Source organism: Amblyomma mixtum, chromosome 2 (assembly GCF_055824585.1).
Source record: "Amblyomma mixtum isolate Tamu chromosome 2, ASM5582458v1, whole genome shotgun sequence".
In the NCBI taxonomy this organism is placed as follows: Eukaryota; Metazoa; Arthropoda; class Arachnida; order Ixodida; family Ixodidae; genus Amblyomma; species Amblyomma mixtum.
The window spans coordinates 237,636,840-237,664,106 of record NC_143013.1 but is presented as its reverse complement, the minus strand read 5'-3'; the positions used below and the strand labels follow the sequence as shown (position 1 = coordinate 237,664,106).

The 27,267-nt window shown below is 48.1% G+C and overlaps 1 protein-coding gene and 3 non-coding genes across 8 annotated transcripts in view; 2 read left to right on the top strand and 2 right to left on the bottom strand.

Annotated features, from left to right (window-relative positions):
* LOC149363053 (cholesterol transporter ABCA5-like) overlaps nucleotides 1–27,267 on the top strand; it is a 144,022-nt gene that overhangs the window by 20,515 nt on the left and 96,240 nt on the right. The window contains exon 3 of one of the 5 annotated variants that reach the window (XM_089573349.1): nucleotides 13,940–14,010. The exons of the other annotated variants lie outside the window; for them this stretch is intronic. Within the exon in view, the coding sequence (XP_089429475.1) occupies nucleotides 13,987–14,010 (24 nt within the window). The 5' untranslated portion in view covers nucleotides 13,940–13,986. The remainder of the gene's footprint in view (nucleotides 1–13,939; nucleotides 14,011–27,267) is intronic. 5 annotated transcript variants of the gene reach the window in all.
* Nucleotides 17,078–17,149, top strand: TRNAE-CUC (transfer RNA glutamic acid (anticodon CUC)). The gene has a single exon. It is a non-coding gene; the product is annotated as a tRNA-Glu (tRNA).
* TRNAE-CUC (transfer RNA glutamic acid (anticodon CUC)) lies at nucleotides 20,515–20,586 on the bottom strand. The gene has a single exon. It is a non-coding gene; the product is annotated as a tRNA-Glu (tRNA).
* On the bottom strand, nucleotides 22,314–22,385 carry TRNAE-UUC (transfer RNA glutamic acid (anticodon UUC)). Its single transcript has one exon. It is a non-coding gene; the product is annotated as a tRNA-Glu (tRNA).

Genomic DNA, 27,267 nt, shown 5'->3' with positions numbered 1-27,267 from the left:
CAGAAAGTTCTGTAATCGGTGTAACGGGACCGCAAAAAGAAATTGGGGTACACTTAGGATCCACCATTAAGGGTATGACGCGACAGCTCTTCCTCTTGCCCACGTAGACAAGGTCAATCAATATATGAAATACCGCACGACACATATAAGACCCCGCTTTAACCAAGCCGTACGAACGTGTCTGACTCGCAACCCGAGGGCCCGAGGGTGAGCGATTTGCGATGCGCCGCTAGTGTGGCTGGCGCCATCTATGGGAGCTTCTTGTAATTGACTAGTCCTAATCATTCCGTCACGCCGACAGCAACGCCGACACCGATTTTTCCGCGACACGGGGCCTTTACGCTTTCGCGTAAAAGGAGAACCGTATGCGGAAACTGATACGCTGGGCAATTGTTTGCTTGCAGCGGATACATGTCTCAAATGCGGCATGAAGGGATATATGTATACGCACGCCGTGTGACGCTGTAATTTTCGACAGTGCCGCTTTTCAACTACCGCTGAAGTTTTCGTTCTCAGTTTTTCAGCGAGAGCTGGTATTATCTTTCCAGTGGCCAATAGCTGCCATTACGCAGCCGTCGACGCGACACTGACGGCCACTACTTTTATAAACTTACAAGCTGTAAGCCGCGGCGGCCGCGTTTCGATGGAGGCGAAACGCAAAAGGGGCCCGTGAGCTGTGCGATGTCAGGACATGTCAAAGATGTCCAGGTGGTCGAAATTATTCCGGAGCCCTCGTCTACAGCACCTCTTTATTTGTCTTCTTCCACTGAGCTTTCTGCAGTATTCTGCAGTACTGCATGAGGTATTTCACTCTATACACTTCTATTCTTTGTGTTGCTTTGTATTACATTTTGAATTATTTCTGTCGTGTTGTTTATATTGTTATTTAGTGATTGTTCCATACATTGCACACACTGATTAGTTGCTTATCGAAATTTACTGATATTAGAAGGGGAGGTACCGCCTGCGTTTCTGTACAATGGGGCCTCTTGGTGCTTATTTGTGGGCAATTTGTGGGCTGGTGGCCCACAATCTGGTAGGCAGGCGGGCATTCTTATAATGGCAGGAAATGGTCGCGCTAGCGCACATAAAGAGCGGTTTTTAGCAAAAGAAAGGCGCAGAAACTGAAGATACCGAAAGCAGAGAGAGAGAATAGACGCTAGGGCAAAGTTGCGCCACCAGCAACAGATGGCACCACTGGCGTACCACTAGAGACTGAGTTTTGGAGACACACACTCGTCTCTCGAACTCATAGTATAAGAGACGTGACAGTATGCATGGCTGCTGAAAATATAGGTTAAGTCTTATAAGGCACATGACTTTTTGAGCGAAGTCCTACTAACTCCAAGACTAAAGGAACAGTTCAGCTCCATGGTCTTCTCTCAACCTACGCCACTTGCCGGCGTGCATTTCATGGGGTGGTCTACTTATGTTGACATGTTACTGCTGCTCAGTACTAGAGACCCAGAGACAAGCCGCTGTCTTCCCTTCCATCTGACAAGGCAACGCGCTTTCGGGCGCCAAGTCCCCTTCTCTTCTGACAACGTCAATCAATCAATCAATCAATCAATCAATCAATCAATCAATCAATCAATCAATCAATCAATCAATCAATCAATCAATCAATCAATCGTTTGTTTATCGTTGCTTCAGCTGAAATACTTGTAAGAATAATATTCAGCAGTAATCCTTCGCCATTTACGAAAGATTACCGTGGGGAGGGAAACTCCAATAAGCTTACAGACCAATTTTCGGGAGGCCTCGCCAGTTCTGGACGGAGCCTAATCTCCGAATCGAAAAGTCAGACCATGTGGCTGCTGTTTCCTGCGCAGTCCAAAAAGCTGCCACTTCTCTCGCACTGCTTGTGCTAGTGCCGTACGGTGCGACGAGAATGCGTCTGCGCCGCATTTTGGATGGCACCAATTAGCACCTAGGAGCTCTTCAAACCAATCTGCCAGGCAACTTCTTTCCGTCATGCTTTTTTTTGCGATAGCGCAGTTGTGGCTCTGGCTAAACTGAACGTGGAAATAAAAACAAATAATAACGTTTGCGCTTGTTGCGTAAATCTGGATTTTCAGAGACCGCTATATTGTAAATGTATTTTCTTTTAGTATCTCTGCCCCTTTGACCTCTCCCAATCACTTGCTTCGCCTTAGCGAACAAGGCGTCCAGAAGATTACTTGTGTGACGCGTCAATGGCCGATAAGGATCCCCAGATAGTAAAAGCTAAAACATTTTAGTGACTCTAGTGGAAGCTACTCCGGAGCCCTCCACTACAGCGCGGGCCACGTGTGCTTGGTCGCATACTCCCCTCCCTTTTAGCTCAAAGGACGTACGTGGGCTGTGCGATTTAAGAGCACGTTCGAGAACCCCAACTGGCAGAAGCTATGCCGGAGCCCTCCACTATGGACCCGCTGCGGTGGCTGAGCGGTAAACGTACTCGACAGCTCAGCCCAAGGATGAGAGTTCAGTCAATCCTGCCGATGGCCGAGAGTTCCGGTCACCAACCACCCAATGGCCGATTCGCTGGCCGCAGACGCTTGAAAGCCACGGGTATATCGGAGTGACCAATGACAGAGAACCGAATGGACGCGAAATGGACAACTGGTCAGCAGGATTCGAATGAAATCATCTTATGACCCCACCCCGTTTCCCGTGGATAACAAAGCACCATATCACCATACACGCATGCCGTAACAAGACCTGTTATTACAGAAACAGTCACGCACAGAAATCTTGGCTCTTGCAATGTGCCGTTTAGTCAGGTTCCTCCGCGACATTTGTTAACAAATGGCGACTCTTATTTGCATGGACAGTTTTAGTCCGTGCAAACTGCCTTTTTTTTTTTTTTAAGGCGAAAGCCTTTAATGGCTCATACTATCGTCTGTCCGTTAACAAAGCATGTCACGCGCTTTTAACTCTGGAACTAAAAAAGATAGAAGAAAACCAATGGTTGCCTCAGATAGAGGAGAAAAAATGAACAGAGAAGAAGCCAAGTGTAGAGTAATTAGTTAATTAATTATAGGCAAGAATATCGAAATTGCGTCGAAATAGCGCGGGCGTCGATATAGCCACGGAAACGGTGTGACGTCACATCCACTGGAAGTCGTCACGGCATATTGAATCACAGAATGGTTGGAAAAACGTCGGATATGTGTCAAATTATATGAAAAATGTGTAATTAAGCCTAATTAACACTTACGATCCCCGAAAGATGTATAATTTGGGTATCGACAGAGCCACGGGAACGGTGTGACGTCACATCCACCGGAAGTCGTCACGACATAGTGTCCTTGGCTTTCGCCTCTCAACACTTTAGTTGTCGAAGTGTCCTCGCAATTTTTTTAAGTATAGCCTCAGTGCCTGACAAGAGCTCCGCTCTCATTGTTATGCAAGCCTAACACTACAGCAAGTATACGCTATGCTGTCTTTGTACTGCGAGCACCAGAAAAATCACGAAACGACACTTACAGGCCGTTTCATTAGAGTTCAAATATCGAGTTAACAGTGCTCGTAAAGTACGTTTTGGTGGCAAAACTGTCACAATGGCTGAATGCGGCGACGAGCGCTCGCAACGGAGCAATGTTTCCGCGCGCGCAGATTCTTCATTGCTATCTTCTTGACTTGTCAAAGAAAAATCAACCGAAACAGAATTATTTGTCATGAAAGAAATTGTTTTAGAGTCCTTTGAAGGTAAAGATCTTACTCTTGGGGTGTTCGTGGACTTCGCAAAAGCTTTCTGTTCCATTAATCAAAAAATTTTATTCCAAAAAACTTTAGCACTATGGCATTCGCGGCAAGTTCCTTTAGCTTATAAAACGTATTTAGAACACCGCCGGCAACTGGTTATAGTTAACAATTCTTCGTCGCATTTTAAATTCATTCATTATAGTGTACCACAAGTCAATATTCTTGGACCCACACTGTTTAACGACTATATTGATGACATTGTGAACACTGACAATGGTGTTAAATATGTCATGTATGCAGATAACGTGAGCATATTTTTCACAGCTAAAACAGTACTCGAATTGGCATTAAAAGCGAACGACACATTGCGCAAATGGGTCGCATGGAGTACGCAATATTCCCTCAAGATTAACGCAACGAAAACTAAAGCAGTGCTTTTCAGAGCAAAGAACAAGCCGTCAGAATCTTTACGTAATCTTACGATAGGTTCGCAATGTATTCAAATAGCTTATTCGGTAAAGTGCCTGGGCATAATGCGGAGTCATTTGTCGTGGGTCCTACATATCGATAATCTTCTTAAAAAACTTGCAAGAAGCACAGGCATGTTATGCAAGGTTCGTTTCTTAATACCACTTAGTGTTAGGCTTTTAATCTATAGCGCACTATTTCTATCAAACCTTTCCTTACTGTCACCTGGTGTGGGACACGCACAACATGTTCAAATACTGATAAGTTACAGAAAATACAAAATGGTGGTTCGTATTAGTACTAATGCCCCATTTAAGGTTCATACTCAACCCCTTTTCATATCACTGAAAATAACTGCAGTCAATGACCTCTACAATCTATTGTTAAAAACGCTATGAGAGAAAACTTAAAATTGATGACACTTTCTTTGATGGCTTAACTAACTTGCAGCCCAAAACTAACCATTAATCAACACCTAACAATAATATCTGGTACGTCCCATCCTTTCGCACAATCTTCGGGCGTCAAATGCTGGGGTCGCTTAATTAATTCGCACTTGGAGACTCGAGCGCCTGACTAAGCAGTTTCGCGTGCTGCGCACGTTCTCCAATAAACTGTTATTCTTTCGTTCTTTTTCTTTTTAATTCTTGTGTTCATGCATTTTTTTTCCGTGCTTTGTTCACCGTTACGAATTTGTTACCATCCTGACCTCCTATGAATGGCAAGAGAATCTGTAGCACGATAGTCATTTTGTTGTTGATGACGTTCCTTCCGTCCATGCATAGTTTCTGCCGCTTTATCAGTATATAGGGGTGTGTACCTCTGTCAAGCCAGTCATAAGCGTTTTGGGTACACTCCTTACATTCTCGATGTTGAAATAAAGGTATTTGTATTTGTATAGTATTCGGCACTGACGCAGTGTGGCATTGATTTCATGAAAATCGCCAATAGTAGCAACCAATGTCCGGTCGGTCTACAACACCGTTGAACAAAAACCTAATTAAACTTTAGCGCCTATGCAAATCAGAGTTAACGTGCACGCGGAGCTCCATGAAAACTGGCACGGCCGTTATTGTCTTCGCTCGTAAGGCAGATGTTTGTCTGCTGTGCGTGACACGGCGACGTGGCCATCCCAATTTTCTGCTTCTGGAAACACTCGGGCCGCCAAGTGCCGTGTGCAAAGCGATAAGCTCCTGCCATCCCAACGGGGTCGACAACTTTGCCGGAGCGTGGCTATTTGTGTGTGTGTGTGTGCGTGCGTGTGCGTGCGCGCGTGCGTGCGTGTGCGTGTGTGTGTGTGTGTGGGGGGGTTTGGTTTGGTTTGGTTTATGGGTTTAACGTCCCAAAGCGACTGAGGCTATGAGAGTATGAGAGACGCCGTAGTGGAGGGCTCCGCAAGTTTTGACCACCTGGGGTTCTTTAACGTGCACTGACATCGCACAGTACACGGGCCTCGAATTTCTCCTCCAAAGAAATTCAAGCGCCGCGGCCGGGATCGAACCCGCGTCTTTCGGGCCAGCAGCCGAGCACCATAGCCTTTGAGCCACCGCGGCGGCTCTGTGTGTGTGTGTGCGTGTGTGTGTGTGGGCGCGCGTGTGTGTGTGTGTGTGTGTGTCGTGCGCGCGCGCGCTCTATTTATTCATTGCAGGCAGTCGGATGTCTATCGCTTCCTCGTTTGCATAGCTATCGTGGCACGCCCACTGTAAAAAAAAAATGAAAACGCGGCATGTGATAACTTAGTTGTGACTAACCTTCCAGCCTCACAACACGTGTCCTCATCGTAAGGCTGAGTTAATGCGCGAGTGCACTGCACCAGTCAATGGGTGAGTGAGGCAGCAAGCGATAGGTGAGTCCCATAGACAGCGTTTCAGAAACTACATGACCAGCTGTTGACCGTCATTCTTGCGTTCTGCACCGTTATTCTGACACTTTTTCATGCGTCGTGTGACATGTGGCTTTTTCATGTCAACAGGTCATTCTTCTTAGTTGTTAAGATAGCTTCACTGCAACACTGAGTGGCAACTTAGCGATGGAAAAATGAATTTTGGAAGAGGGCCCCCAATCCAGGCGGGCGTAGAAGAAGGTACAGGCGCATTTCTTCTGTCAGCAGGTCGACGATGAGGGCGCAGAACATGTCATTGTTGACGTTGCTCTCGTAGGGCCCACAGCGTGAATCTGACAAACGCTAGCGTTCGCACGTTCAGCCTTTCAACCATGTTCGATTGAGGACCGGCGATGGCACTAAGGGAAACAACAGTTAGGGGGAAAATATTCCCCATATTAGCTGACTTAGGGAAGCAGATGCCGTATTTTGTGGCAATGGATTTTCCGTTTCATTATGTTGTCCCTCTATCGTTGGCAGCGGCCGCCTGTGACGTCAGGATTAATCGATAGCCAGCAAGCAATGCCGTACGCAGGCTGTGACTGGTCGGACCTACGGCAGGGATGAAAAATCTCACGCAATCTAAAGTACTGAACAGGAAGGCAATCTTCATGCAAATTAAGGCATCCGCTGACTTAATGTTTACGCGATATTTTTGTTGCTTACAGTTGTGATAGAAATTATTGTAGCAGAGTACTACGACGTTTAAGCGACTTTTTTTGTTTGTTTTGAACAACGTCAAACAGCAAATATATTCCGGAGTTGTAGGTACGAATTGCGCACAAAAGACACACACAGGAAAAAAACACGAGGGAGACTGATATTCGTTTGTGCGCAATTCGTACCTACAACAGTATGCACCAACTCGCCCAAGAATAAGTTCTTAAATATTCCGGAGCGCCGCCGAACAGTCAAGCAAGCATCTAGAAAAAGAAGGGGAGGGGGTGTCTGGCTCGTGTTCGCGCTATGCGATGCGATTTTGCGGCCGTGCTGTCAGAACTTGTACAGTGAACGAAAGACCGTATTCTTTTTACTTTGTCCTATAGCTCTGATGATCATCTCGGTTCACATTCCCATCAGTGAGTAAACTCAATGGACATATATATTCGTGATTAAACAATGCCTGCGCCTTTGAATAGGGAAGCCACTCATGTATAGCGCGTACAATGCGAACCAGGTAGTGCAGATCCGCAGCGAAGCGCCTCTCAGTGAGGCTGACACTGCGTGAGCTGATCGCAGAGCATTGTCCGCAGTGAGACACCGCAGAATTTCTCGCCCCACGCGACTGCTTTCTTTCGGCGATCCTTTTGTTTTGTTTTTCTGGTAATGATGTTCGTGCCGAAACTTAATTCTCAGCCTCCACCCTGTTGTTTCCGCGTCCGCAAAAAAAAGCACGTGTGCATTTCAGGGTGAGCCGTCCGCTCGCTTTTGTGGATAACATAGTGGGTTAGAAAGCAGGCGACCTGACGATAGTGCAGCAAGTTTCAAAGAATTGAGTGTTACTTAATTTCTCTCATTTTGCGAACATGTGTTAACTAACTTTTATGGCTGTTACGGAACAAATGTCGAGACAGGCATCGCTATTAGTTTGTATTCGGTCGTCCTTCGGACGCACATTGCTGCAATCGATTTAGCTCATTCCGAATGGTGAACCGCCACTAGTCACCATTGCCTGAAAGGTGATGGCATAGGAACGTGCATCAGTGTGTTCGGATGGCAAGGGGGAAACAAATGGTCTGGTACGCGGGCTTCTATACGTTGTTATCACGGCTTTCGGCAGTGTGCTCAGTTAACCAAGGCTGGCTATTGTTCGGTCCCGTGGAAAACTTTCGTTTCGCCGTTTCTGTTTTTCAGCACAAGTTTCCATACTCAACAAGCACAAACTAACCCAACAATCTTTTAGTTGCAGTCATAGCTTCACGTCAATAGAACGGCTGTCGCGGAGTAGAGAGAGCTGCATTGTTTGCCTTCATCTTAAACAAAAGAGGGTAAGCGAGCGGGGTTACTGACCTCCAGCACTCAGTGCACTGTATGGAAGCGATAACACAAAAGGTCTCCCGTTATCTCCTTATCTAATCCGGGTCGGCGCGTCCCTGCACGCGCCGACCGACGACGGCAAGCCTCCCGAATCGGCCTCCTTGTTGCTGACGGGCGCGGCGCCAAAACTCCCCATTCAAGATTCCCTCTTCTCCCTCTTTAGGGAACGCAGCGCTCAAACCAGGTCACCGGCCAGCGCCCCTGACGAAAGGCCGAAGAAGCCGCTGGGGCCAGCGCCGACGGGTTTCAGGGCCGCCGACTATATGGCGCCGGTCTTTCCCCTCTCCACCTTCTCCTCCCTTTTTCCTCGCCCCTTTTCGGGCGGCTGAGTCCTGTGCGGGACACGTCCCGCATCCCATGTGCGTGTCGCAACAGTGCACAGCACATTCAGGGCAACCCATGCGCGGGACAAAAGCATCGATCGAAGCGCCACCCCCCCCCCCCCCCCCTCCCTTCTCGCGTTTGTGCGGAGAGGGAGGCTGAGCTGGCGTGCTTGGAGAAAGAAACCCTTTTGTGCGAGGAATTGCCGCACTGTCGTAGTGCAAGGAGTAGCGGCGAGCGCACTTGTTCTCTCGCCTTTGTTTGCGTGCGAGCGCTCGGTTCGTATACTGCGGAAGATATGGGCGTCATTTGGCGAATGTCTTGAGAATCGGCCACTGTAGGAGTACTCGCAGGACCCTTGGACTAGACGGATTACGCCGCCGTTCGACCTCGCTCACAAAGGCTTCCCGTACGCTGCTCCGTGTCTCGAGGCCGTCAGACCGCCTTGCGTGATGTGTTGAGAGAGAGTGGGATGCCCTTCCTCGCGTGTGCGCGTGTCGCATCAACACCATCTGGTGGTGGTGGTCGCATACGCGTACTACATCCTGTTTCGCTTTTCTCTTTACCGATTTTCTCTCGTTCCCCTCTGTTTTCCCCTACATTGTTTCCTATTTCTTTCCGTCGTAGCCGAGTGGAACCTCTCCGCCTCTACCTTCCTCTGCATTTCGCCTCTCCCTCTATCTCTCTTTCCGACGGCGCCGTGTTGCTCTAAAGCTGTGCCCTTAATTACGCTGCCATCCACAAGGGTGCAGAGGTAATGCGGAAGAAGGAAATTCAATGTCTCGCAATAAAGAAAATGTCCAAAGGACACTCCCGACTGAACAAGAAAACATAAGAAAAAACGAGAGGCAGCAGGAATAAAGCTTTGATATTAAAAAAAAGGAAACAAGAGGAAATTTTGCGGTCAGCGCTTGGTGTCACGTGGCTTGCCTCTTTTCGCGAAATTCTTTGAAAAAGTTAAAAAAAAAGTAGTTCACTTTCAGCTCGCCCAGCTATAACTTCACAGACTGACCGCTAGCCCTGGATTATCATTATCTTAAGTGACCGCAACAGACGCGTCGGAGGCCCGGCTAGCCTGGCACGCTGTCAAAGTGAACTATAACGCTCGTCGGACCGTAGCGTCGAGATACTAGCCGCGTTTACATGAATGCGACAGCAGCGTATCCCGTCGAGCCGATGCGCTACTGTTTACACGTACAGCATCAAGTCCGGTGGGACAGTCACCCTTCGCCCACTGCACGCGGAAGAGGGTTCCAGTGACCCCCATCTTGAGCCAAGTCTGCTTTGTTATCCGGCGGGGGGGTATTGTACAGGCGCGACAAGAAGGAGGAGGGACACCTCCAAACCTGTTTCCATTCACCGCTGAAGTCGACTTGCCATTCTAGATCTACCCCCATCTGGCGCATTGATGCGACGCGCTCTCCTAGCGCATTATCACCGTTTACATGAATACGATGCGCTAAAAAGTTTATGCGATACGCTGCTGTCGCATTCATGTAAACGCGGCTACTGTGCCGGAAGCTCCGGAGCGCTGCACTTCAGCTTTCGCTCTTCAGAGGGGCATGCGCGTTTTGCGTGGCCTGTATAATGATTATGGATATATCCTGGCTCTTAAGTTGGTTAGGTTTATTAGGGTTTAACGTCCCAAAGCAACTCAGGCTTGAACCTCAAGTTTAATCTGTAGTCTGTGTCACCGAATGAGCGGCATAATTTACAAGCCTGTTCGCGCATTCGAGCGGTGTGTGACTGGCGGGCACTCCCGCTATCGGGGACGCGCGGATGTCGTGGCAGCCGAAGTGACAGGCGTAAGTTGGATAGCGACGACCACACTTAAAGGTTCAATCTCCATCCGATTCACTCGTGGAGGAGCTCCAGCTTTAAAACTTCCGCGCCAAAAAACTGGGCGTAGTGTGCCTCGATTTCCGCCTCGATGACAGTGGAAGCCAGTGCTCGCGAAGATAGCTTTTCTCCGCAGCCACATTGTCCGGAAGGCAGCATTTGTGGCTCTTCTCCGCCCAGGCGCTGCTGAATAACAGAATAATTATTGAAGGGATGGACTTGGGATGAAGGATGGACCTGGTACACTAACGATCAACGCTGAGCTGTCGGTTCAATGCCGGGCCACTGCACTGTGATTCGGGGGCGGTAGGTGCAGACCAACCAATGGCGGTAGGCGCAGACGGGTGTGATGTCACGTGCGCGCTTGTCATCGATGACTTCCAAGGTGTTACGTGACGTGACGTCATGGTACTTTGCTACAATGTTGCTTCCTGCTTCGATCGTCGGTGTCCTTAGCCCGGAAAGATATGCCTCATACAGGTGGCTGTGTTAGGCGACGGGAAGGCTGCGGGGAGTGTTGATTCCGACGTAGCTTTGCAGAATTCCGGAAAAATGTGACGCGTGTAAAAACAAGTGTGCGCTCCTTAGTCGCCGTTTGTTCCTGGCGTTCTCAGCGCCCTTTGTTAACTAGAGTTCTTTAACCGAGAAATGATAAGTGCAGAAGTCAGAAGGCGATAGACTGAGTTGTTGTTGCTGTTATCCTCAAAAGGAGAATGCCTCATGCATCCACTGTGAGGTACTGGTGACGTTCCCAACAATTCTGGACAAAAGCATTTTTCAAAAGGAAAGATTTTACGCACGTAATTTTTTTCATATTTTGTAACATTTCACTATAACAATTAATATATCAGCAGATTTTTTGTCGGCAGGCTCGCATTTGTTTGAAAAACGTTGCCCATTTGTCTTTTATGGCAGTCTTAACTGCTCGATCCGAGCGATGGCAAAAGTTTAAAAGAAAGTTTTAGATGCGCATCGGAAGAATAGACCATTACCTTCAATATTTCTGCAGCAGTATTCTACAGTAGTCCAATATTCAAAATTCTGTCGAAGAGTGATGGGCATGAATCGGGTGGTGATGACATAATGCTCATAAAGAATATGTTACGAAACTATAACAATTTTAATTTCTAAAAATTAAGATTTAGTTTGAACTATAAGCAGATTTCACGGCGTTTCGTAACTACAAAAGCGATAGTTCTTTTTTTTTCTTTCCGGCGAAATTAGGATGGGGCTCTGGGGGTTTTTTTTTTTAGACAGAACTTGAAATTTTTGACAAAAAAAGCCTTGTTTAAAAAAAAAAACAAGCAGTGTTGCATGAGCCGTTCGTACAGGCGCGTCTTCCTAATCGTGAAGGCTCGACGTGCCTCGATTCTTCTACCGTCCGCCACTTCATAGGCCTAGAACAAACTGATGAACTCAGAATTCCAGAAACCATCATCATCATCATCGACAGCTGTTGTTGTTGTCCTCTAAACAACAATAACAACAACTGTGGTAAGCTTACGAAGGCACTTCGTTCTCTTTTAACTGCATGCGCAGCTATATTGATGATGTTTACCTAAATATCATGATGATGATGATTAAGATTAAAACATTTTTGAACTGGACCTAAAATTAGTGGTCGGTCCCTCTATTCCGGCAGTCCGTTGGACCTCGCAAGCCGCTCTCGCCCTATCAGACAATTCCTGCCGAACTTTCGATGCTAAGCTGGACAACATTCCCTCCGCGGCCATATTGAAGCTCTCTGCTACGTGCCTTCGCTACGCCCCCCAGCGGCAGCATTTCGGTACCCGCTCAGAAGGAAGAGGCGGACGGAGAAGAAGAGGCGGCGCTCGAGAGCGCGCGAGCTCCCTGAGGCGGCGCAGCAGGATCGGACTGGGCAGCCTTCGAACCGCATGAGCTCGGGCTCCAGCGGGACACCCCATCCGCACCCTGAAGGAGAGAGAGGCGTCAGCGACGAGCACGTTGCGTCTACCGCCGCCATGGCCGTCCTCTGAGCGGAGGTGCCGCGCAACCGTCGACGACGAGCCCGGCCACGACCGGGCCAGGTGAGCCGCCGCAGTCGCACCCACACGCCGCTCTTCCTCCCGCTTGGGCACAGCTAGGGGTGGAACACCAGCGCCGCGACCGCGATTAGACGTACACGTAACTGCTTGAAAGGAGAGACCAGGGATGTCTCCCCTGGTCCCTCGAGTTCGCCAGAGGCAGTGCTTGTGATGGCAGATAGCCCCTAGTCGTGGATGCCAAACAGCCGCATCTGCGTACGACCTAGATGTAGGGTCATTTGATCGGACGGCCACTCCTTCGTAGCCAGACATTGTTTATGCGATGCTTGAGGGAGGTTTTGGCCAAGTGCTACGTGGCTGAGTGGTGGCCAAGCATCTTTCCTTGTCTGCTAGCGTTTATGGCCTGGCTTCACCTTGAGCATAGTGGCATAATTTCTCATTTCCTAATAACAGTCAGGCAGCACGTCAAACCTCAAACCCATTTATGGGCACGCTAGTCTTAGTGAACTAGCCTCACCTCACTCAATAGGTTAGCGCATGTCCGGGCTACATTCGTCGTACTGCATGGTCGATGGAGTATTCATGCTGGCGACAGCACAAATGCGTTAGGTGTTTCCGTGTCTTCCTTCTTTGGAGATTCTTCGTAAATCATGCACTCGCAACCGTCCTCCCGGCATGCTGCGATGAAGTGTAATTATGGAAAAGAATATTGATCTGTAAGGGGCTAGTGTGATCACTGCATCCATTGTTATACGGCACTGTTGAAGCAACCTAACGATCATGCCACCTCCTCGTCAGTGGACCTGCAATATCACTCGGCGATAAGAAAAACACCTCTAGAATTGAGCACTCATCCCCGGTCACCCCGTTCGTTGGTTATAACGCGAACGAGCTCTTCGTCTCAGAGTGAACGCGGTGGAAAGTGAGCGCTGTATTAATCACTGGTGAACTATTAGTATTAATCACTAGTGACTTTGGAACTCTCGTATCACATGGCCGTAAAGTCGATGATCTTGATCTATACGGCACATTGTCCAGCTAATCGCTCGTTCATCTAGCGCACGTATAAGATACGAGTGATAGTCCCATGTATACGTAGTTAATTCGTTACCAGACCAATCGCCCACATAGCCATTAGGCGTGAACTTTTGCAGACAAGTCAAACCGCGTTCGTATGCTTCCTGAAACCTGGGTGACTAGTGCGGGCACGTCGCTATGCGTCTGCGAGGTCTACTCTTAAGCTTTCTCTAGTCTTACCCCAAATGAACGATTCAGCGGCCTGTCATCCGTGCGACATTCGCAACAGCGCTGTCTCGTGTCGTGCTCAAAACGACGCTCCTCACGTGACTTGTTTGTCTGTCAACTGCCTACACTGATCCCCACGGTTAGAGCATCACTACTGTTCAGCTCTGCATCCCTCTCTAAATTTGTCTCCCCTAGCCTATATTTGGCCATGAGTCGCCACGAATTCGTACCTACATCTCTATTCGGATGTTGAATACACCAGACGGGGCGCTATATTGGCGCCCTTGGCCCAGCTCTTCCACTCAACGCAGTGTCTAGCCTGAGGAGAACGTCCTGGAAAGCGTTATAGGTGCCTGCCTTTTAAACCAGCGCAGCCATGGGTGTGCCTCAAAAACGACCTCGCATACGTGTGCGCAGTCGTTAATGGAGCGCGATGCTGGCTACCCCGCAGGACTCCCTCTCGCCGTCAGGCCTGTCACGCACTGAGCTTCCAGATACATGCAACCTGCGAGGAAACCCTACGTGAGTAGACGTATAACGCCGTCGCGCACGGCACGCGTCCTGCGCACCATCGTTGACCAGCTTACTAGTTTTAAAGTTGGTGCGAGACAAGAAAATACGTTATCTCCCAGCGCAAAATCGGATATGCCAATAGCGGCAGCTTATCCGGGCGGCGCAGAAAGTTGGTGTATGTTTTGCATTGGCGAATCTATGTTCTGTTAATTTTCTTGCTTTCGCATTGCAGACATCACACACACCCACTGCGCACGCGGGCTCTGGTGAGCATAGGTGTTCTCTGCTCGCGCTTATAATACCCACTGCGCACGCGGGCAGTGCGTTAGTGACCCCCGAGCTGAGACTATATATGTCTGTGTCATTTACTTTCGAACCTCAGACTTGAGAGATCGTGCCTATATTAAGGTTAATGGCTCATACTGTCGTCCGTTAACAAAGCGTGTCACATGCGTTTAACTCGGGAACTAAAAAAGATGGAATAAAACCAGGAGTTGTTTCAGAGAGAGGAGGTAAAAAATTAACCTAGAAGCCAAGTTTGATGTATGTAGATTAATTAATTACAGCCAAAAGTGTCGAAATTGTGTCGAAATAGCGCGGACGTCGATATAGCGACGGAAACAGTGTGACGTCACATTAAAGCTTTGTAGGGGGCTAGTTGGTCATGCTCGAGTCTTGTGTTGTTCCTTAGTGTGTGTTGTTCCCTTGTCTAGAACCTAGCGCTCCCCAGACTCAGTATGACGTCACATCCACCGGAAGTCGTCACGGCATAGTTGTCACAGAACGGTCGAGAAAACGTCAGATTTGTGTCAAACTAGATGGAAAAATGTGCAATTAAGCGTAATTAACACTTAAGATCCCCGAAAGATGTATAATTTGGGTATCGATATAGCCATGGGAACGGTGTGACGTCATATCCACCGGAAGTCGTCACAGCATAGTGTCCTCGGCTTTCGTCTCTCAACACTTTAGTTGCCAAAGTGTCCTCGCAATTTTCTTTTTTCTTCGTGGCTGAAGTTTACGCGATATTTCTGCTGTGCCGCCTTGTATACGGTTATCGCACGTTGTGGCCGACCGTGCGGCTGGCCAGTCCCATTGCCGATTTTCTTTAGTGTCTCATGAATGAACCGGCAGTTCGCGCTACCGGGGTTAACCATACAGGGTTCACCCGTAACCCTAGGGTATAAGGTGAAAAGTTCATGATAGCTGTTTCACGAATGCGACCAATCAGAGACGCGTATCAAGAATCCGTTGCGATGTCGTTCTGGCTACTTTTATGCTGTCCGTCATTTGCGCTTCGCTAATCTCGAGGCGTAGTCATCATCTTATTGGTGCATAGAAAATAATGTTGCGGACAAAGCAACAATGTGTTCAGGCTCTGTAATGAAACTGTCAGCAACAAATGAAACGCAAACAAGAAAGCGGAAATGCCAAAAAGCAAACCTATATATTAGCTCGTGGAGAGGAAATACGCGTGAGGTGATTACCTTCGCAGTGAAATTGATTTTTTCTCTTGTACTGAGCTTCCCCCGGTTAAAATCTTCTCCTTTTGCTGGTTGTGTTTCATTTGTCTTGTTCGCATTTCATTTGTTGGTGATCGTAAGCATATAGCACGCGCGGCAGCCGTGGATTTTTAGTAATGAGAATGCGAGCTCGGTAATCAAGGAATCACTTTTTTTTTTCAACGTTGTTTCGGTTGTTCGAAATTTCGAGCCTGATGTACCTGAGGCCTATAATGTCACATATACGAGGGGGTACCCAAAAGAAACCGGACTTATTTTTGTTTGAACTTATTTGTTCACATTTTCAGCACAGACCTCCAATATCCTTCAAAGTACTCTCCACTTACAATGATACGTTTGTGGAATCTTTCATTCCATTTTTCAAAACGTTGTTTAAATTCATCTTTTGTGATGCTTGACAGTCCCTCCGTCGTTTTTTTCTTCACCTCAGTAACATCAGCGAAACGCTTTCCATTCACCTGTCCTTTCATTCTACGAAACAAAGAAAGTAGCATGTGGCAAGGTCGGGTAAGTATGAGGGTTGAGGAACAGAGGTCATGCCATTTTTGGTCCGAATTTGTCGTGAAGACAGGGCTGTGTGAGCAGGGGCATTGCCATGGTGGAAAAACCAGTCACCCGTCTGCCACAAATCAGGCCGCTTCCACCGAACACTGTTGCCCAATCTTTTCAAAACATCCAAGCAGAAAGCCTGGTTAACTGTTTGACCCTGCGGAACAAATTCTGAATGGACGACTCGTCTCACGTCGAAAAAACAAATCAGCATTGTTTTGAGGTTTGGTTTCACCTGACGAGCTTTCTTGAGGCGAGGTGAATTTGAAGTTTTCCATTGGCATGACTGTTGCTTTGATTCAGGATTTTATTCAGGAACACTTGAGTTGTCCCCATAGCATCGTCCTTTTACGTCTTTCTTAATATTTCAAGAGTTTCCATTCCACTTTTTCCGAGAAAAAATCAGAATTTCGCCGGCGCACGCTGTTCACGAAAATCAGCCATTGCAAAAACGACACTCACACAAAATAGTCGTCACTCTAAAACTCTGCCTAAACTAGTCTGGCCTCCTTCAGCGACGGCACTCGGCTTACTGACTCTGGAATGTTCGTTCTATGCGCTCCTAGCGGTAAAACGCGGTACCACAGAAGCTGTGCCGATTAAAAAAATCAGTCCGGTTTCTTTTGGGTACCCCCTCGTATATAACCTACGCATGTTACAGCGTTCGCATTATTATGACGTACGCCGCCCGGCAGTTCGCTTTGCCGCGACTGCCAATTAAGAGCTGCGCCTTGGGAATTCACGTCACCTTCGCTGGTCTCTGGGAGTGCTCGGCTTTCTATATCTAGAATCCGAAAAAAAAAAATAAAACGTAAAACTTTGTCAGTATACCTCTTCCTGTTTCCGGTATTAGCCAACACGAGCCCTTGGCGTGCTAGGTAAGAAGCGCGAAGACATTTCGGAAAGTTTGCTTTCATACAGTTTATGGCAAGTTATCGTTTTTAGTGTCAATGTGCATGGATTCCTGCTAGGGAAAATCAGATTTCTCGAGACGGAAGACGTTCTCCGGCATGGTCTAGTGGCTAGGATACCTGGCTCTCACCCAGGAGGCCCGGGTTCGATTCCCGGTGTCGGAAGGTAGTTTTTTTTTTTTTTTTGCAACGGCTGTTAAATATTGTCGTGGTCTGTATGTATGGTGTATACAACGCACCTTGGATGCTCATACGGTCGGCAATTTTCTCGTCACCCCCACTGAGGACATGCCTTTCTGAGAAAATTTTGCTGAGGCCGGTACCGGCAGTTCCCTTCGGAGTTCTTAATTTCTCACACATAACACCGTTTGCTCCTCGCTAAAAATAAAGTTAAGACCGCTCAAACGCCTTCTAAACGGACTACTAGACGTGCCAAGTGCACGCGAATTACGGCTTTGGTACGCCTTTACGACTTCCATATGCTGACCGCAATTTCCGCTGTGGAACTCTGTTATTAATGCGAAGACATTACACGCCTCGTCGGCAAGGACACCCGGCGCCGTTGACCAGCAGCGGTGGTCCCCAAAACCCCAGTGACGTCACTTTCGTCTCGCATAACGTCAGCAGTAGACCATAAGATGGTGACGTTTACAACAAAAAAAAATGGCTGAGGCTTAACTTGGTTAAGCCTGGAGAATGCGAAGCATCATCGTGTCGCGTAATTTGGAGGCGCACAACCACAGCGACGACGCGAGGTGGGCCCCCGTTTCTCCACTGTCGTGACGTCATCGTGTCACGTGGTGTGACGTCATGTATCACGTGATTTGGAGGCGCACAACCACAGCGACGGCGCGAGGTGGGCCCCAGTTTCTCCACTGTCGTGACGTCATCGTGTCACGTGGTGTGACGTCATGTATCACGTGATTTGGAGGCGCACAACCACAGCGACGGCGCGAGGTGGGCCCCAGTTTCTCCACTGTCGTGACGTCATCGTGTCACGTGATGTGACGTCATGTATCACGTGATTTGGAGGCGCACAACCACAGCGACGGCGCGAGGTGGGCCCCAGTTTCTCCACTGTCGTGACGTCATCGTGTCACGTGGTGTGACGTCATGTATCACGTGATTTGGAGGCGCATAACCACGGTGAAGGGCTGAAGTGGTAGCTGAAGTAGTATGCTTCGCATAAAAAAAATTAAAGTTCTCCCGAAGGTACAAGCATCTGAACCAAGGCCGTTCAGATTGCGAGGCGAGCATGCGACCCGTAGACCCCAAAGCCGCGTTGTACATTGGCGAATAAAGGCGAACCTAATGTAAGCGTTTCTTACGGCTGCATGGTAATGAGTAGATGCGTCATTAGAAAATTGGCTGTGGTTTAGCTCTGGGTAAACCAGGTAGAGTAGCGAGAGGTGCATACCCCTGGCTACGCTTAGGTTTCGCTTGAAAGTAGGACACACGGTTTACGTATCGGCTTGAACTTTATTGTTTATACCAATGAAGACGCTCCGGTGGTCAGTAAAGTAGTGAGACTTGCGCACAACTGACGAGGCGGGCGGCGTCTGCTCCGCCGTCGGCGCAGCGGCGAGGCACGCGGCGCACACACAAGCTGCGTGCTCTGACGTCACTCCGCGCATGCGCACAGCTGGCGAGGCGTGGTGCCACGGCTCAGCGCGCAGCCACGCTGACCTCGCGAAGTGGCTGGCGTAGTGTAGCTCTCGCTACAAAAGGATGCAATCATTAATGAACCTCACAAAACAGCTCACGATGAGACAATACTTTCGCATTCAAAGCGCGTGAGTTGTCTGAAGTGCCCCGCGCTATTTTTCTTTCGCTTGAAACGGCAAGTACGTAGCTGTTCACTCAACAAAATGTATGATCTCCAAACACGCTACAGCTTCTCATTAAATACCTCCTTACGGGCAATATAAGGGCGCAGGTTACTCGGCAGCCGCGCTTCGGTGGAGGTAAAATGAATGGCGCCTGTGTATTTGCGACGTAAGCGCACATTAAAGAACTCCAGTTGGTCGAAATTTACCCGGAGCCCTCTTATAGCCCATGTGTCGGTTTGAGATATGTGAAGCACTATATACCATAACCGGCATTGAGTTCGCACAGCAGCAACGGTGTGCCACATACGTTGGAGTGGGGGAAGTACGTATACTCCGCGCTGTGCCACTGAAACCAGCGACACCTGACGTCACTTTGTCCTGACTTTTACAAGCTGCGGGCGCTCGGGGCATTTTGCCAGAGTTGTCTCGGCACCGCTCCGGGTGCTCTGTGAGCAAGGCACCCAGCAGCAATACCGAAATATCAATGTGAGGTATACTTAGGGCTCTTCGCTTTCGAGTACACTCACTGAACAGATTCCCTGATAATCGGGTTAAACCCCATTTCTACCCAAAAATGCCGCTTCGGGCACTAACGGCCATACGTTTTTCTGCGAAAAGGTGAATACAAATTAGCGGACGTCCTGTGTTTATTCCAGAGGAGTGCCTTCGTCCAAATGGTGATCTTAAGCGTCTTTTTAACGCTTGGTATTAATGATATTCCTGCTGAAAAATTTGTATAACTTTGAATGGGTCAGCAAATAGGATCATGGCACATTTGCTTTGGCTTTATAGGATTGACGTCTTAACGCGACCCAAGCTATGTGGGACGCCTTATTGGAGGGGTCCGAGAAATTTAGACCGCCTGGGGTTCTTTAACGTGCACTGACATCGCACAGTACGCGGGCATCTGGCATGTCGTCTCAATAGAAATGCGACCGCCGCGGCCGGGATCGAACCCGCGACATTCGTGTACTGTGCGATCACAGTGCGCTTTAAAGAACCCCATGTGATCGAAATTATGTGGAGCCTTTCACTACTGCGTCCCTCGTAGCCTGAGTCGCTTTGAGACGTTAATCATATAAAGCGAAGCCAAATTTGCCATAATCCCATTTGCTGACCTATTGCAATTTATACACATTTTTCAATAGGGATGGCTAAATTTGAGGATCAGTTCGAAAAGTACGTTTTAGAAGCGAGAGGCCAAAACGTGGTTATTTTCCAGGCATTTAATCAACATTGTATGAAGCGCTGACGTCCTGCTTGGGCTCCTGCGCTCTTAAAATGACCACTGTGATGTTGAATGGCTATTCTCTTACAAAAATTTATCAATACACTTGTCAATACACTTGCCAATACAGTGTCAATACAGTCTATTGCCAATACTGTGAACATGTCAATACACTTTTATATATAAAGTCTACAGACTTTCTTTAGACAAATCCTATATACTAGTTTATAAGCTAAACATATGATATAGACGGTCTATAGACAATCTATAGATTTATGACCGTACACTTTTAGTAGACTTTATTTCTGTATACTATGAATCGACGAAAGGAAATATCTATAGGAAGGCAACAGAGTCCAAAAGACCTTTTACGAGGGTTTCCACAGTGCACAAGGCAGAGGAGCCTTGCACGTACGAAGAAATGCTGCGCAAGAAATTGAGTAGACAAGAAATGCACATTTAAAAAAAAAACTTTCCGACACCGGGAATCGAACCCGGGCCTCCTGGGTGAGAGCCAGGTATCCTAACCACTAGACCATGCCGGAGAACGGAAGGTAACCCTGAGACCACTCAACTTGTGCCGAAGGGACGCATGAAGGCTGATAGAGCAAAAAACGATAACTGCTTGCAGGCATCATTTGAGCAGTTATCGGCAAAATTCCGGTGAGCGAAGCGGAATCGGCCGCTTTTGACGCCGAGTGGCGAGGCGAGGGCGATCGTGCTGGATCGATTTCCGTCGCGCGGCAACAAACATGGCGGCGCCCTTCGCAGCCGGACCCCTCGCTTCGGATTGAATTCTCGTTGTTGCTGCCTTTTTCAGTTCGTTCACTGGCCAGAAATGCGGCACACCTCTTTCGCTTCGTCTCACCTCGCCTCTAAGAAAACGTATAAGGAATAAATTTGCTTTCTTTTTCTTTATTCAGAATGACGATTCTGCCGCTTCTAGGCTTAACAGCAGAGTCGATTTGTTGACAGTAATGGTTCCCGCCCTGACAACCAGATGGCGCCACTATAGGCTGAGTTTATTTTTGCGTCTGTGCTAGCGTACGCTGAACTAAGTGGGAATGCGCCTGCGTTTAACGTACGTAAGCATGCATACGCTTATGGTACATAGACAGCGTAAATTTATGCTCTTCTCTCACCATATCTGTGTGTACGCCGCTAGCAGCGACGCGGTGTGGAAAAGCGAGAAACAGCAGCGGAGCGGCGAATCCGCCTCCCCTGCGCGTAAACAAGTGAGAACAGGTCCTTGTTTTTGCGGCGAGCGAATCCGCTTCGCTCGCCGGATTTTTGGGCAAGTGTGAACTCGCGTTAACTCTGTACGCGTGAAAAATGGCCGAATTCTGTGAGTTTTTGTCACTTTTTTTGGTCCGAGGACTGAGTTCTAAAATTTAGTGCATTGCATCGAAATGAACCCAATTAAACTCAATTTTTAATAATATACCTTCGTTAGAGTGCTTCGTATCAATCTATCAGGTTTTATTTGCGAAATCAGGGTTTTTACATAAAATTCGAACAAAGTTTGCGAAGATGTGCTTGTATAAAAATTATGAAGGAACTTCGGTATGTGCAAAATGTCAGCCTCCCCAACAGCAAATACTTAAAAGAAAAAAGTTCTAGCTCGAATAGCTTTCCGGATATTAGGGCACGCCTGTAGGGGAGACAGTCTTCGCAGCGCAGGTGGTATTAGATCCTGCCCACATAATGTGGAAACCCTACACATGAGACAATTAACATCGGTGACGTCAATAGCCTTGAGACGAGCAAAACGGGCCCAACAAGAAAGTGACCGAGGCGCGCAGCGCCTGATGTTCTGCCAACCTGATGGTCAAAGCCAACCGTGGATGCAGGTGAATCACGAGATTTGCCGCGTTTCAAGGCACGTGCCACGCTGGCGGCGGCCGACATTCTCATCTTTTGCACACCGCTCTTCATGCGCATGCGCTTCAAAAATTGCAGCCTAGCAGAAATAAAAGACAAACTAAAACGAAAATTAAAACTACCAATAGTTTCAATGCGAATGACTCGTAATATTCAAGAACGGCGTGGAAGCGTTTGAAATTGGGGCTCGTACGCATTCGTGGTTAGCAGGCTGACGAAGGTAAATGGGCGCGTAGGGAAAGAGTTCGCATTTCGGGAAGGGCAAACTTTTTCTTCTCCGTGGATCTTACTTTAAATTGAGTGATTTGTGCCGAAAGGCAGTGATCACTGTGCTTCATGTTTTGTCAGAAATTTCAGGCAAAAGAAATGCATGACTGAAAGAAAAAAAAAAATCCGACACCGGGAATCGAACCCGGGCCTCCTGGGTGAAAGCCAGGTATCCTAGCCACTAGACCATGCCGGAGAACTCTCCGTCGAACGATGCCAGTAGCCTATGCAGGCCGAGAGCCAACAACGTGACCATCTCGGTTAGAGTCGCTCGTTTTTGTTTTCGACCGGCTCACTCATTCGACCCGTAGCTTGGCAATTTCCATCGCTATACAGGTCATCTCGGCCGTCAGTTTGGTATCCGGGTAGCTTTCACTGCGGTCTGCGGGACCAAACCGAAATGCCGGGATGCGCGCGGGCTCTCAGACTTGAGGTAATTAACGCGAACATCCCCAGGATTCCGGCCCATGCGCCTCTGAAAACCGGTCGCGCCATCTCGCGACAGCCGGCGGCGCGGCGGCGCGTAACTGAATGGGGATGAAAAATAAAAAATCAATATCTCGTCACGCATAACAGTTACAAGCGAGCTCTGACCCTGAGGGGTTAAATACCTCATAAAGTTTCTTTTAATAAAGTTTCATCACTGTGGCTTAAATATTGCGTTTACCCTGTGCGATGAGATATGGTCGCATGATGCCTATGACGAGGTCGCGAAAAAACCCCACTTGTCCTCACTTGATCACTCACCGCTGCCATGATTTACAATATATCGGACTGCTCTAGGAGCTTTAGGTAGCGAAATGTCCCATCTTTTAATAGATGTAAGGTATTTTACATTTGAAAGAGGCAGAATTTTTCCCTGGCTATTTTTCTATTCATCATGCATCCTCAGCATCGGCAAGAAACGTGTGGCGCCCTCTCTTGGTGCGTTTGGCTAGGCGCACATCTACGCTTTTTTTGCTTGCTTTAAGGAGATCAAGTCACGCCTTGTGAATGCCCGCTTTTATTAAAAGTGTCCCCATCGGATGTAGGCACACAAACATGGGCCGCTACAAGAAAGTGCTCGCCATGTATGGGTATTATAGAGGATTATAAGCAAACTGCGGAGCCTTACAGACACATTTACTATTGCAAACGCATACAGTGGCAACTTGAGGATGAGTGATAGTGGAAATGCGTGCGCATTAACTATACAAAGCCATGAAACTTAGGTATTAGCGCATTAATCGCTACATCTTAAAGCTCAATAGCGTTCAGCTCTTCGAAAGTTTAGGCGATGCGGTCAAAATGCAGCAGGGATGCGTTGAAATCAGTGTACCTCTGTAGTCTCTTTATTGAATATAAAGCTATTTCTGTAAGAATACAAGCCCAATCAAGCCGAATTCGTTTGGCTTCTTGCTGTACTCCTGTCATCTGTACATATATAGATGCCCATAAGCTTGTACGTTGCAAGTACTGCAGGATTCTATGCAAGAAACCTGGTGCTCCGTTTCATGCCTGTTTCACTAACTGATCGTGCGTATTAGGCAATTTGTCCAGTGTAACAATTCGTAGTGTGGTAATTCACAGCATTTCTTCTAGGTTGTTAAAGTGCCTCCAGTTATTAGATCATCCGCCGTCGCTAAGGGCTTTGCCATTGCCGTAATCGCTGCTAATTTCCGCGTTCATGTCAAAAGTGTGTGCAAGTTATGAAGCGATAACGAAGAGTTCATAGAACGGCATGTTGTGAGCTATTCTGACAAATCTGCCATTTGCTGTGCAGGAAGCTACGCCTTTTCCCGAAGCTGCAACCCAGAGGCAAATCCAATTAAAATTTTATGACTATAATTTGCATTTATTTGAGAAGTAAATGCCAGCCAAATAAGTTCTTGTAGGATAACACGACGTTTCAAAGCCGGCTCTGTTTCTGCTTTAAGGCGGCAGATGGGCGCTCCATCCGGGCCACTTGCGCAATGCGCCGCTCGGGCTGTCCATTAGCGACAGGACGCTACGTGCACGCGGCCTAGAATATGCAGTTAATTTACGCGCGTTGTAAATGTGTACAACAATGCTTAGGCACTAGCTTGCGAGCGCCGCGAACTTGATACTTTTTTGTATTTTGTGAATTGTGTACAAAGCTTCCCCGTCTTTTCTGCCGGTCGCTTTCCTCCGTACTTTTCCTCGCTATCCTCTCCCTGTGACTTCCGCCGGCTCTGAATTCCGTGAATTCCACTGGCTGCAGCTCTCGTGCTTCCTTTTTGTATTTTTTGTCAGTGAACGATTACTACTACTCCTTGAAGGTGCGACTGCGGGCGCGTTGCGGAGCCTTTTTTAAGCCCACATAAGGTCGACCGCAGGGTCACGGAGCTTAAACCGTGGATGTGGGAAAAGGGAGTGGTTCCCAGAAAACATTCAACATTCTCCTCCGTCATGACTCAAGTAGAAGGCTTCTGCGCAGGGTGGTTCGGTTTCCACCACAATAGTGCCGTCAAAGTCACCACCCCTGTGGTGGCATGGCTGGGAAGTACGGCCACTGCGCTTCTGTTCATTTGCTTGACATAAGCTTTGTGCTGCTTCACTCTTTCCGTCATATTGTTGGTGTCCCCATCCTAAGCCTCGTTTATATGAACCGGACTGCGGTAGATCGAATCAGGGGGTCAAGTTGTGTAAGGTCAGCCCGACTCGACGATTGCGTGTTTACATGAACTAGATTTTAGCGAGTCGAGACCGGTTCAACTGCAGCGACACCAAGCGTCGAGCAGCGCAGCGGGTGAGGGCAGTGGCAGCCTCCAAGATTGCGGCACGACACCGCTGTCTCGCAGGCGCGATGGCGCAAGCGTAAAAACAGGATCGTAATTTATGCTTTCCACTCCCGCTAACCCGACTCTTCGTCTCTATCCGGTTTACGTGCTATCTTCCGTTGGGATTGAGCGAGTCAACACCCCCCCCACCCCCTGCAGCGGAGTTGACTGGACTGACTTCCTCGACTCCCGGAACCGACTGTGCGGTGTTTACATGAAACCAGTAACCGGTTTTCAACTGAATTCCTCAACTAAACCCCTTCAAGTAAACGCCGCTCTAGACACCATGCACTCGAGCAGGGTTTTTGCGCACCACGCCTTGCATCTTTTCTGTAGGACGACGGGTCTTCGGGACAGGGGAGGAGGCGCCTGATAATGATGACCGGCTGGTACCCAGTTTCCACCGCTTCCTTTCCGCGAATGCTGGCCAAGGTTTTGCTGACGGCTTTTACGTGCAGATTGCATACGCGTTTTTGCTCCTGGCGTGTACTTAGCCTACGCGTAGAATTGTTTTCGTTGCGTTTTTTCCCATAAGGATGTTTTCTTTTGTTGACAAGTTTTAATGGTGCAAGGGCCGCCTTGCACCAAAGAGCGCCATGGAACAGTGTTTTCTTCTACATAAGGTTAGGTGAAAGACATTTTTCAAGTCAATTCACCTCAGAGAAACCACGAAAAAATTTGTATGCATTGGAAAGCGATAGGTACCCGGGGGGCACTGGGAATCGAACAACCGAACCGCCCGCGAACCGCATGCTCAAATCATTGCTGTCGCTGATTTTAAAATAAATAAGGAAGAATTGGGCATCGCTTTCAACCTAAACGTGCTTGAATTTCACGCTACCCTTCCGACACAACTCTTTGACAATATGTTCCTCTCAGAAAGGCTATGAGAACGCGACACAAGATTCGCAGAATTAAATGGATGACGAACACAGGGAGAAATGGGCGTTATTTTCAAGAGGTACGTGGGTGACCGGTTGCGGGGGTAAGGGGGGGGGGGGGGGAGAGAGCAAAGGGCAGTAGGGAGAGGGTGCTGTCTCCTGCTGTACCTTTGCGTGCGCCTTTCTCTTTTTCCCCTTTTACTTTTCCTCGAGCCGTGGACCGCAGGCCGAGCTTTCTTGTAAAGTGCGCTGTTTTTTTTTACTTCCGACGCTGAAGAACGACAAAGCTGGCGCGTCTGCCAAACCGGTCCTGAAAGGTCTCATGCATGAACGCATCCTTGCCGGCTCACGTAAAAAAAAAAAAAAACACCCTTACAGCTGCTAATGTGCCACTCCTGACTGAAGCGGTCAAACATTTCCCAAAAATCCCATCAGAGTTTTTGGAGAGAATCAGTTGCATTCTCTGACGTCCTGGTTACCCAGGACTGCCACCAGCTTTGTGAAGAGAGCAGTGCAAGGCACAAAGAGTGGCACAAAAACAAATTTTGGTCCATTTTTCGTGGCTACGGCAAATGCGAATTAGGTGTGTTAGCACTGCGGTTTCGATATTCGAATCCACTGATCACGGCTGAAAGTTGATGCAGAAGATACCCAGAGCACAGCGCGAGAGACGGGTAGTTTAGGACACGGGATGTTCGGCTGCGGTGATGTAAGAGCGAGTGTTGTGCTGCTGAGGTGTGTCATGTCGATCTGCTACTGTTTTCCATATGGTTTGAACATGGTTCATGTACATAGAACAAAAGACAGTGATGTAGTGGTCTGATGCAGTGGCCAGCAAAACTAATCTAATCGCGCCGTCTGGATTCGCAACCCACTCGGTCCGTAAGGTATTTTCGTTTAGTTAATTTTATTTAAGGTCAAGAAAACTCCAGACATACAGACGGACCTGGGCGAACACTAAGAAGCCTCACCACCGGGTAAAAAAAAAAAAAACTTTGATCGCATCAGGTCGCTGTTGTTCCACTGCCATGTGGAGCAAGACTTTTCTGCGGCCACGTAATTGGTGGAAGCTTCGGAAACCACGTCGGGGGGCTAACCAAAGTGCAGGCGGGGCTAACCAAAGTGCAAGCGCAGAATAGAAGGCTTGATGATCGATACAACTCATGAACGGTACGACGAATACACCCTATGGCTTCACCGATTGGCATGACGCCGTGACATCTTGCACCTGTTAGCCTGTCATCACGAGTTTTTGCACGTTAAATGGGATTACTGAGGATTAGGCAGATTAAACACGACGATAGCGAAACCCGGTAGACGGCATTTGACGGAAAGCCTCCTTTCAGCGGAATTTGCCGATTACGGTCCTTGAGTTCTATTCGACAATTTTGACTTTCTCAGCTACTCAGATTATCGG